The sequence below is a fragment of the Morone saxatilis genome, unplaced genomic scaffold (assembly GCF_004916995.1).
Source record: "Morone saxatilis isolate NCDOM2014 unplaced genomic scaffold, NCSU_SB_2.0 Contig4, whole genome shotgun sequence".
Classification (NCBI taxonomy): domain Eukaryota; kingdom Metazoa; phylum Chordata; class Actinopteri; family Moronidae; genus Morone; species Morone saxatilis.
Window position 1 is genome coordinate 16,295,818 of NW_023339984.1, and position 11,893 is coordinate 16,307,710.

Consider the following 11,893-nt stretch of genomic DNA (forward strand, 5'->3'; position numbering starts at 1 on the left):
TCCTTAATTGACCCGTAGGAGATAGTTGAAGATGGGGCATGTTATGTTGCGGCAGGAGTCACATAGGTCCAATGGGGGATGTCACTTGGTTGGAGGTTCTCGCGGGAGTTCGAAGTATCTTGATAATTCAGAAAAAAAATTACTCCAAAAAACATAAGAAATTACTAAAAAAAACAGGAAAAGTTACTCTGAAAAACAGAAGAAATTACTCCGAAAAACAGAAGAAATTACTAAAAAAAAACCGGAAAAGTTACTCTGAAAAACAGAAGAAATTACTCTGAAAAACAGAAGAAATCCCCCCAAAAACCAGGAAAAATTACTCAGAAAAACAGGAAAAGTTACTCTGAAAAACAGAAGAAATTACTCCGAAAAACAGAAGAAATTACAAAAAAAAACAGGAAAAATTACTCAGAAAAACAGGAAAAATCACTCAGAAAAACAGAGGGGAAACAAATTACCACAAAAAACAGGAAAAAAAGTGACTCAGAAAAACAGGGGGAAAAAAATATTTAAAAAAAAACAGAAAAAAATATTTAAAAAAAACAAACTACTTAGAAAAACGAGAAAAAAAGGTTTTGTTTTTTTTTCAAGTGCATGCAATACGCTTCCGTACCATCTCAATAAAGCCCCTTTTAATTAAACTGAATTATGTTTCTCTTTTTGTCTACCTGCCAATCTGTAACTGCTCCACACTCCCACCATTAAGTGGCGGTAAAAACACTCATCAGCTGCTTTACCAGCCGCCATTAAACCTGCTGAAGAAAGAAGAAAGAAGAAACCGGAAGTCTAAGAAGAACGACGGTCCCTTGACAACAAACCCGAAGATCCGAAAACACTCACATAACAACAGGTAAAGACGAACAAATAACGGGTTTTTATAGCTTCTTGAGTTAGGTTAAGTATTAACCCAAACACATGGGGGTTTTAAGGCTTGTGTGCGTGTTTTAGTGTGAGCTTTTGGTTCAGCTCCGTGGATCATATCGAACAGCATCGCCACCATTTAGACCTTCACACCTGCAAGATATTGAACTAATATTATATTAGCTCGGTCATTCACGGACAAAGTGCGTCCTCAGAAGTGTTTGCATTGTTGTTGTGACGCAGCTGAAAGTAGTCAGTTTCCTCTCTTCCTCTGTAAAGTCAAAAAAGGGGTTATTAAAGGCATAAAACAGGTCTATATGTTGTGTTTTAAGTGTGTTATTGTACCATAACCTGAGCACTGACTGGTGAAGTGAATAACACTGATTATGTGGTTATCATGGGGTGACATATGTGAGACTTCCCTTTAAAGTTGAAAGCAGGAAAAGCAAGGAAAGTGAGGATTTAAGAGACTTTGATAAGGAGCCACATTGTGATGGTCAGACGATCGGGTCAGCACCTCTTGTGGGGCGTTCCTGGTCTGGTACCTGTCCAGAAAGGTGAACTGGTGCCAGGTTTAAGGCTCACTGATGCCCGTGTGGTCCGATCCAACAGACGCGCTGCTGTAGCTGAAGAAGTTAATGCTGGTTCTGATAGAACTCTTTCCTAAGTTCTGATTCAGGCTTTTATACGTGGTCCAAATTTAGATACAGGTATGATTTGTGTAGCGGTGTGAGCGGTCCTATCAGAACTCATGTGACTTTTATGTCCCTCCAGGTCAACATTCGTCATGCGGGTCACTTCGGGGCCGTGAAAAATCAGACGTGAGCAACAAGTCCCAATTGAGCGCTGAAGAGTTGACTGGTGAGTTTTGGAGGCATTATTTCGCATTCGTGTCATATTTTGTGTGACTTGAAGCATTTACTGAGCGTTGAGCATTTCTACCTTTGTGCTGTTGTGTCTACATTGTGGGGTTTCTCTGCCACTGTGTTGAGTTTCGACTGAAATCAAAACTCTCCCTTGTTCCTCTTCTGCAATCTGTTTTTTTTTTTTCCCTCGTTTCGCCCCCCCTACTACCTCGTGGCAACGTACGGACGAGGGAATACAAGGGGACGCACCGAGGCTACGCCGAATCTACGGTATCGATTTGATGCAGAAGTATAAATCTTTAGTCTTTAGTCCTGGGCTGAGAATACGCCGTTTGAAAAGCCTTTACAAAGGTGCAGAGGTGTGTGTGTGCGAGTGGAATATTTGTTTCCAGCCCTAGTTGTCAGTCCAATCATTAAGACAGCAGTGCAAAAAAAACAGATGCAGTTATTTTCAGTGTTTTGCAATGTGGTCTTGGATTTGTCACCTAAAACGTTGACTCTGTTCGGGAAGGATTAGAAGTCTGCAATAGCCAGTGTGGATTCATTTTTAAATGAAACTGCCAACACTTTCCATGATTCTTGGATTGTTTTTGGTGTTTTTTTTTTTTTTTCAAACCAACCGTTTTAATCTTAAAGACTACCTTGTTCATGCCAGCGTTCGGAAACTGTGCTGTCAGCATCGTCTTCCACTATGATCTAATGTGACGTTCTTAAGTGGACTTTACAATTGTCAGATGTTCATTTTTGCAATGTGCTTTGTCTGCTGGTGCCAGTCTCAACTGTTTCCAGCAGACATGATCATGGTGTGAAGACCTTGTTTTCTCTCTTTATCTGTGCTTTGTTGCTTCTGCCTTCTCTGTTCTTTCTTGCTAGTGAAAACCAGACCAGAAGACGAAATAGCGGGAACACATGTTTATCCAACAGCAAACACCAGGGTGGACAGCTCAAGACACGACCGTCCAGATGGGGGATTTTATCCAACCGAGAAGCTGAAGTCCAGTCCCATTCAATAACCCTTTCCTTTTGTTTTTTTTTAATTTTTCAGCTTTGCGTTGCCCCTAAAAAGCCCTCTACTTGGAGGGCTCCCAGGGAGCTTACTCCTGATTGGCCAGCAGGCCGCCCAGCTAGCGTTGACGCAGACACTCTCTCGCTCCCAAGCCGCAACCTCTACAGCCAACTCCCAACACACCTGCTCCCTATATACCTACAACACCCCCCTCCCCAACTGCTGTGGCCATCAATCTCCTAAACCTTCCTAAGATTGCAAACACAATGTCCAATCCTCTGTACAACCCCTACGCCTCTCAGAACCAAAGTTCTACCCAGGGGCAGTATGGACCTCCCCTTACGCAGGCAGAGAGAGACCCTCGGAGGACATATTCTCGTCTTGGACCTGGGTCCAGCTTCAGTCCTTCCGAAGCTTCCTCTACAATTTCTGCCAACTCTGGGGGAGTTCACTCATCGCTGATGTCTCAGTCAATGGGCTACAGGCCTGAACAGAGTAGGTCCACAATGGACGAGGACATAGAGAGGTCCATAGATATTCAGATTAGCAGAGCCAGAGAGGAGGTGAGGGTTCTCGGCAAGAACCGATTACTCCAAGTCCGCTAGACCAGAGCCAACTCGCGTTTACCAGCACAAAGAGGGGGAGTTTCGCTCTCAGGCGCACAAGGGATGCTCCGTACCAATGTCCTCAAGCCTCGGCCTCTCCTAGGACGCAGACACTCAACGTTGAAAGTGGCAGTAGCATCCTGGACTGGTCATCAAACTACAAAAAGGGCCACCTGCTGATGTAACCCTAATACATGCTATTCCAGTCTGGCTTCAGTCTGAGCTATGCAAGCGTGTGACAGCAGGTTTTATGGCTCCGCAGGAGAAGACGAGAACATGAATCAGGCAGTCTACTTCCGGGGTTACTGGTATCTATGACTTATCCAGTGCGGACAAACCTGCAGCCCCCCACAGGAGGTCGCAGTCGACCCAAAGTACACTCTCTGAACTTCAGCGACCCAACATCCTTCTGCGCAATTTGACTTGAAAAGAGGACTGGAACATCTCATCTCCTTCCCTGAAGACCGAATCATCCTGCTAACCATGCCGCTTATCTTGCGCCAGATCCGCATTCAGAAGGAGGCAAGAGAGGGCTATCACAGCAGGCTCAGCCAAAACGCCGTACCCCGACCCCCAACCCACCAGAACAGCGGTTGGACCTGGACGGTCACAGATTGAGCAGTTTTGGATGGGCAGGACTGCGTCAGGAAAGAAATGTCATCTGGCTGCTCTCGCAAGCCAGAAGCCGTATTATTGGGTGTTGGATCTTATATGTGTGTTTTTTTTTGGAGTGTTTTTTGTGTGTGTATGTTTGGTTTATGTAGTCCTATGACTTACTATCTGTGAAGTAATGTTGTTGCGTGGTTTTGTTCTCTGGAGCGCGCGCCGCGATGCTCACCAGATGCACCAATCTGGGCATGTGCCCGGAGACAGTTCTGGTCAAGAGCGGCGAGCAGTAGAACGGCAAGCCTTGGTTCGGCACGATGACAGGCATGTCTGTTCCCGCCAGTGCGTGCGAGGAACGTCGACCGCGAGGTCCATGGACTGAGTCGTGGCTCGCCCCCAGGGCAGATGACCGCAGAGCCAGGACCCGAGTTGCAACCCAACCGAACCGCATGCAAACTATGCCTCACTATTTGATCTCCTGCCAAACAAAAGAGCACAGACCAGGCAGAGTTGTTTCGCAACTGAACCTCAAACCTGTCCTTCAAAAAAGGAACGCCAGAGCCACGATCAGCCATTCAGCATTATAAGACAAAACAACCAGCACTGTGTGACATGGTGTGCACCCCCAGCCGGCTGGCCCTTGGCTGCATTGGCAGTAATGACACCAAGGGCTCTAAGGATCAGGAGTAAAACTCAAGTTCAAGGGGTCAACAGTTGCTGAGCAGATGAAAACAGCAGACCCAGCAGCAATGAGAAGAAGCCATGCGAGCAACAATCGAAGCAGCACATCGAGAACAAGCCCCCTAGTGCATGACGGCAACCGCCGCGTGCCACCATTTTTCTGCCTGAGAAAGACCATTGGCCGCGCTGCTCTATCCGCATTGAATATTCCTCACCGCTGAGAGCCCCTCGTTCCATTGTTCATCCTCCAGCTCTGCACCAGGCAATCCCGAGCCTGATAGGCTTCAAGAACATGATACTGTCGACTACCAACAGGCAGCCTCCTGCAAAGTTGGCAGCCGCCAGTCGTCTGCCAACGCCAGCCATGATGCATGACTATGCAGCAGCCTCACCGAGAATCTTTCCACATACCTGTTCTCTATGTAACCAACCATGTACTCATATGAAGGTAAGTGGAAGACTGCACCCTGTTTTCTCCCTTTAGGAAATTGCGAGTTGTTTATTTCAGTATCTAAAATTGTTTTCTTTTTTTTAAATACCAATTACATTTTTTTTTCTATTTTTTGTGGGGAAGTATTGAAGGATTTTAATTGTTAAAAAGTCGAAGACGAAGGCATGCATTCTGTTATTTTACACACACGGCCGAGAAACACCTATGCTTAACCTATATGCTTGCATTAATGTATGGAGAGATGTCTGAACGAAGGGGCTGCTACATAGTTAGGTGCCCCTGATTCGGTGCCCCTGAACCAGGCATGATCCCCTCCAGGCTAGCTACTGACGGAGGTAACGATGAGATGCCAACCGAACAATGGGCTTTGAAGACGTGACGAGGAAGAATCTGCAAGTCTGAAGAACTAGGATGATCAAGGATGCCCCCCTCCCCCTTTTGTTTCACAATGTATATTCAGTTTGAATTTCAACAATTGTTTATGGTTGTATAATTTTTTTCCCTTGCAATTTGAGCTGTCGGTCATTCACTTTACTACTGTAACTCATTTCATATCGAACACTAGGTATTGCTTTTTTGCAATATGGAGCCGGGCTCCCCTTTTTTGTATATTTTTGTGTCCCCAAAAGTAATTCCAGTCACTTCTACAAATAAATGTACCCGATGCCTCAACAGTTCTTCTCTGCAGTTTCCACACTGTCCTGGCTCTACACCAGATGTCTCAGCTTGTGTGTTTTTGTCCTGATCCATACTTGATGATCGCCTCTGCTGAGATGACCAAACCTCAGAAAACTTTGATTTGACAGAAGACTGAAGAACCAGACATCAAGAACCCTAAAAGAACTTTTTTTATTTTGGTTGTTTGTTGGAACTCCTGTATTTGTTATGTTTCATGATAAAAACTTGTTGTTCTTGAGCTCAAATTATTGTTAAGTTGACTATAAAGCCAGCTGCAATTTTTAAGGACAGGGTTGGCAAAGTTGTCGACCAGCCATACGCATTTTAGAATTACTAAAGCCATGATTTAAACACAACTTTTTATGTACCTCATTTGGGTTTAAGTTTTTTACTGCTTTTTGGATGACTGCTGATGGCTTAAAGAAACCAGCAAAAAAATTTTTTGCTTTTGTAGACACAGGATCTTTTTTAAGGCTGCTGTATTAAATATATCAATATATTTTGATTGAAAAATGTGTTCGACAATCCCAGTTGAGATATTGAAGGTTATTTTAAAAAAAGTGAGGCCTATCTAAATGCTGTGTCTGTTGTTCTGACTACTAGGATTGGATCTCCCACCAGAACACCACCCTTCACCTTGAGAACTGCAAAGTTCTGCGAAAACAGTCAGTCTTTTTCCTTTTAACTTTTCCTTATAAAGATCACAACATTAAAACATGTCCCTCGAATGGTCTTTCCTGAACCCCCATTGTTGGGAGGCTAGTGAAACAAGTGTCAGACTAAATAAATTCTTTAAAAATGGGTTCTTAAAGGAGCCTTTTGTTGGTTGTTTTATAGTTCTAGGCAGCAGAACATGTACAGTTCCTCCTTTGACTTTAGTATTTAGTAAATGCAACTGCTTTGTCACCACCTACCTCAATACAGAAACTTTTCTTCTTAAAATCTGGCTCTTTACAGTTTTAATAGATGTGTTTGAATTGTTTTTTTCCCCAGATATCCAGAGTGGGATGGTGAGATAGCACCCGGGCCCAGGTACATTTCTAAAGTCTGTAGAAATGGTCCAAGTCAACCAATTTGGGGATCAAGTCCATCCAAAGTGTCTGTCTGGTTTTAGTTTTCAGATATGGAAAACTAAAGCAAGGCAGTTGTGAACCACCCTGCAGATTTTTGCAAATTGTCCTTTCCTGTCATTATCTAATGCTTTTCTCATCCATTGCTCTCTTCAGGGCTGCAGACAAAGATGCCAAGCCTGCTGCCTCAACCTCTGCACAGACTTCCCAGCATCGTTACCAGGCAACCAGTCATGGAAGTCGCTCCCGTTCCCACTCGTCCAGCCCCCGTCGCCTCAGGGGTTCGGGGGGTAGAAGGGAGCACAGAAAACGATCACAATCACCTCACACTTCCAGATATACTCGGAGGTCTGTCACACATAAATTCTGCTTTATGTAATAACATAGGAGAGCAGAAAAGATACATCTCACCACCATATTTTGAAATTACCAATTTAATCTGTATCTTCAGAACATCTGCATCAACATTCATTTTGACCTCTTCAGGTTTGTCATTTGGATTTATCATTAGATTTACTGACTTATAAAGTGATTGACTTTCATCAGGTCCCGATCTCGGTCTCCCTCCCCATGGTATGACCGCCCGAACTCCTCCCGCTATCGGAAGAGGAGAGACGAGTGGTCCTCACCAAGGAGGAGTGACGAGAGACGGTCTTCTCCGAGACGGAGTCGTGAGAGACAGTCGCCAGCGAGGAGGAGTGGTGAGAGACGATCATCTCCGAGAGGGAGCCGGGAGAGGCGATCGTCCACAGAAGAGGCATCCCCTCAACAAAAGAAGACGAGCAATGCAGAGAGACTGGCCAAGAAGCTCCTGGAAACAACAGGTTTGACAAATTGCAAACATTTCAATACCACATAACTAAAGAACGTGTTTAAAAACATGTCTTGGTACTCAACATACCTGTACCTATTCTAGAGCTATATAGTGAATGCCACAAATATTTAGATAATTACGATTTCAAGATTTGCAGTTTAGGGCTGCAACAAAATAATATCAATTAAACTGCAAAACCCAAGAAATGTTTTTCATGTAGAAAATGTAGCTATGGTTCAGCTAAAACATTTCCCAAAGAAAAGATGTCAACAGCTTATGAATTAAGAAGCAAAGTTAAGATCACTTTGACTCTGTCTGAGACATTGCAATCAAAACGTTGCAATTTAGTTTTACACTGTTTTCGTCTTTGTCCCTCTAGCTGTCCAGTCTCTGTCAAAACAGTCAGATTTGGAGGTGGTGGTTAAAACTCTGGCTCCTGCCTTACTGGCCGAGCTAAGCAAGATGAAATCCTCTTCATCATCATCATCACCCTCCTCCTCCGCTTCTAAAGGAGGAAAACCCTCCTCATCTCCTTCTGCAGAAGGAAAGAAATTCTCTTCTGCTGCCTCTTGCTCATCATTCCCTTTTACTTTAAAGAAGGAGTTAACAACAAAGCCCTCAAAAGCCAAGCCTATCATGGAGAAGAGTGAGGCAAGTTCTTCCACAAAGATTAAGGTGTGTGTATGTGCGTGTTAATGTACCAGGGAAATTTATCATCTGGTAAACACTACTTTCTTCTTCCCTTCTTGTCTCTATCTTTTAATTTAAAGCTTATCCACATAACACATGAATCAACAACATTTTACTACTACTTACTACTTATTTCTATGTAAAAAGCATGTTGCCTGAAACGGATGGCATTAAGGTTTGACACTTAAAACACGGATGCATTTTTCTTTTAACCATTTTAAATGACAGCCAGTTTGAGTAGTTCTAACTGTGTTTTTATCTCTCTTTGCTCAGTCTGGTAAAACTTCACCTCCAACCATGGTGAAACTACAAGGGATTTATAGTTACGTCTCTCACAATGATATTGTTGCTGCTGTGGAGCAATTTGGAAAAACCAAGTCAGTTGTTCTGTTTCGGGCCAGACTGGAGGTATGTATAGAGAGAGTGAAGACTGTGTATGATGTGTCCATACTCTTTCTCAGCTGCTTAAGACACAATGTATCATAGATTAAACAAATTAACAAATCTAATTAATCCAAAGTCACCAAATTCTCTGTTCTCTATTATATGATACTACTATATAATAACTATTATATATACTCCCCACAGACACCAGAAAGTTAGCCTCTCTGAGCCGCTAACTTAGCTAACATTTCAGCACAGGTACCACACAGAAACTTTTGCAAACCTCCACGAATGTGCTTCTAGTGACTGTAAAAGCTCCAGCGGACTCTGTGTTACCAGCGCAGACACGGAGAGTCTAACAGTAGCTGCTCGCGGCTGGTTCGTTCTGTCAGCTCTGACTACCAGCAGCTGTATTCCTGCTACACTGAGCGGTGGTCAGTCTGTCTCTGATAGGTGATCGATTTTACCTCCGCTGCACACACTCCATAACCACAAGGCCATGCCCCCTGTGCTGGGACTGTACTTACTTTACTTTAACGTTTTAAATCTCATGTAAGCTTTAACAAGTGTGGTAAGATGTTTAATGTGTAAATGTATTGAGCAGATGGTCCCGACATTTGTAGTAATACAAATATGTGTGTGTCAACATGTAGGCTATCGTGTGTTTCGAGAAGGAGGAAGACGCCAAGAAATTGAAGAGCCTTAAGAGCCTTGATGTGAATGGAACAAAAATTGCAGTTGTCAGAGAAGAGGTATTACACTTTTTCTGTCTTTCTTTCTCTGTCCCTGAAAAATCTGCATGTCAACATTTGTCTGTATTTGTCAGTAAACAATTTATTTGTTTACAGGAGACTGGCTCTAAGCCGGAGACAGGGGGGTCTGGTCTGTAAGCCGGCGGTTAAGGCCAGACTGATCCGTAGGCCGGAGGCACTGACTTGCGGTAGGCCGGGAGACTGACTCGCTAGGCCGGAGACTGAACTCTAGGCGGAGGACTGACTTGAGAGAGCAAGAAGGCCCCTCCTCAGAAGGTAGGATTTGGTCGTTAGGTACTATGATATGTCGAGTCTTATGTTATTCGTTACAATGTCAGGTTCGAGTATTGTTGCGATTGTTACGTTACACGTAAGTTGGCTTTCACAGATTTCTTATTTGTGATGATTAAGGTTTAAGTCAATTCCAGAGTGAGCGCTTTGGAAGGGACGTTGACTCTCCTTTGACCCCATGTAAACTGTCTGTTTGTTCACAGAAAACCTGGAGAGGTCTCTTCAGTTGTAGTCCACATCTGAAACGCGGACCCCAGATCCCCCAACAACAGCAAGTCACCACCACCTCAAAAGGAACTTCTCGCCTACACGAACGGATGCGCGCGTCGCTTGAAGGAGCCTTTGTACCCTGCTGGAGGCACCAGACAGCGTTGCAGCAATCGCAAACTTGCCAATCAGAAAATGCTGGCTTAAAGCTCGCATTAAAGCCTGTCAGCTGTCACTAAAGCAATGAGGTCATTGTGGTTTCTAAAGCGAAGAGAGAACAGGTTCAAGCGCATGCAGATAGCTAAAATGGTACAAAGCGACGAAAGTTGCCTCCAAGGACCTGTTGAAAAGAAGCCACGTAAGAGCGAACATTGTCCTCAGAAGTCCAAGACCCCATAGGCTCTGAAAATCCGCCTGACACTGGTGACTCATGCTGTAAGAAGAATGCTGAAACCATGTGATTAAATGATCTGTGGGGTCCGGGCGTAGAAAAAGACAGGCTGGAGGTTGATGATTTGGCAAACATGGACTGTTACTGAACCAACAAAAGGCAAAAGCGTTTGATCAACTGAAGCAAAAAAGGTTTTGGATTCTAAAGCAGAAACGGCGCTCAACTACAGCAGAAAGCCAAAACTCCAGCAGACATGTTGGTGCGCAGGGAGGCTGTGCAAAAACGGAAAAAGTTGAAGAAAGGCTGCACAAGGCCGAAAGTGTTGCCTTCCAAATCTATTGATGTTAGAAATCCACAGCCTCAAGAATCTGAATAAGTTCAAGAACTCTGTGGTGGTGTTTGAGACACAGTGAGATTTGTTGTAAACGAGCCAAATGTTGACCAGTTTGAAACCGGAAGCATCAAGGCAAAACCTCACAAACCATATGACACTGAAGAACCACTGAACCCATGCAGCTTGGGGAACAGTAGTTAACAGTGGCAGAGCGCCACGAAGTTGGGAGGGTTGTGCTGATGGGCAAAGGGGTAAAAACCAACCAACTAACAGAGGTTTGTACCAGGAAATCAGCATGCAAACCCAGTGATAGCCAACCACTAACCAGTACAGTTGGAGATCCCAGCCAACACAAAACGCCTGTCAAAGCTTTACTACACGGCCAGCAAAGAACCCTGTCAGGAGCAGAGTTTGCTGCACAAGGGCCAGAGACCAAGACAGATGCTTCACATGTGCAACAGCAGGCTGCCAGAAGCCCAACTGAAGCTGTTGTGGAGGCCAAGCTGCCAGCTGGAGGGGTGGAGTCAAAAACAATGCAAAAAGGTATGTCGGAGACCTTTTTCATAATGGATGGATGGCAAAGTGTGTCAAAATGTGGCATGTGGTGTTTGTAGAATATGAAATGTGTTTCATATTTTGTTTGAAATAGTTGGTAATGGAATAAAGGGGGAGTAGAGTGAGAAAGTGGAGATGATCACGTCTTTTTAAAAAACGGATATTGATCTCAATTAAATTTGATCTCTTACAAGATATTGTGACTGCAGTGAAGACACAAACAGATGCAGCATCAGCCGAGGATGCATCTGTCACAACTAAACCAACAGCTGCAGCAGTGAGCGAGCAGCAACCAGCAGCATCCACGTCGTCCTCGACTGCAGTTACCACTCTGACTATTGGAGAGATGGCGGAAAAGTACCTTGATCCAAAGAGAATAGGTAAGAGATCCAATAAATAGTTTGTCTGTTTGCATGAGATCATAATTTTACATGATTTTTATTTATTTTTTTATTTGTAATTTTCTTTCTCTTTTTCACAGCGTGCCTTAAGTGGAAAACCTGCTTCTCACCAAGAGTAGGTCAAATCACTTTTCCTAAAGATATTAATTATACCAGGAGTAGGAGTTTTGTTGTATTACAAGAACATAATGAAGTGATGCACATAGATCCTTAATAAATAGTTAAAGAACATAATATTGTACAAAAGGCT

General features: G+C 43.8%; 1 protein-coding gene across 1 annotated transcript in view; it reads left to right on the forward strand.

The window, feature by feature from the left end:
- Nucleotides 1-742: 742 nt before the first annotated feature.
- Nucleotides 743-11,893, forward strand: part of LOC118338507 — a 24,675-nt gene continuing 13,524 nt past the window's right edge. Inside the window, 18 exon segments of the mRNA XM_035675818.1 lie at nucleotides 743-850; nucleotides 1,636-1,722; nucleotides 2,773-3,333; nucleotides 3,426-3,519; nucleotides 3,601-3,712; nucleotides 3,843-3,944; nucleotides 4,795-5,073; nucleotides 6,358-6,419; nucleotides 6,748-6,786; nucleotides 6,981-7,172; nucleotides 7,371-7,648; nucleotides 8,018-8,313; nucleotides 8,602-8,736; nucleotides 9,366-9,464; nucleotides 9,561-9,594; nucleotides 10,982-11,230; nucleotides 11,437-11,622; nucleotides 11,724-11,758. Of these exon segments, the coding sequence (XP_035531711.1) occupies nucleotides 3,000-3,333; nucleotides 3,426-3,519; nucleotides 3,601-3,712; nucleotides 3,843-3,944; nucleotides 4,795-5,073; nucleotides 6,358-6,419; nucleotides 6,748-6,786; nucleotides 6,981-7,172; nucleotides 7,371-7,648; nucleotides 8,018-8,313; nucleotides 8,602-8,736; nucleotides 9,366-9,464; nucleotides 9,561-9,594; nucleotides 10,982-11,230; nucleotides 11,437-11,622; nucleotides 11,724-11,758 (2,526 nt within the window). The 5' untranslated portion in view covers nucleotides 743-850; nucleotides 1,636-1,722; nucleotides 2,773-2,999.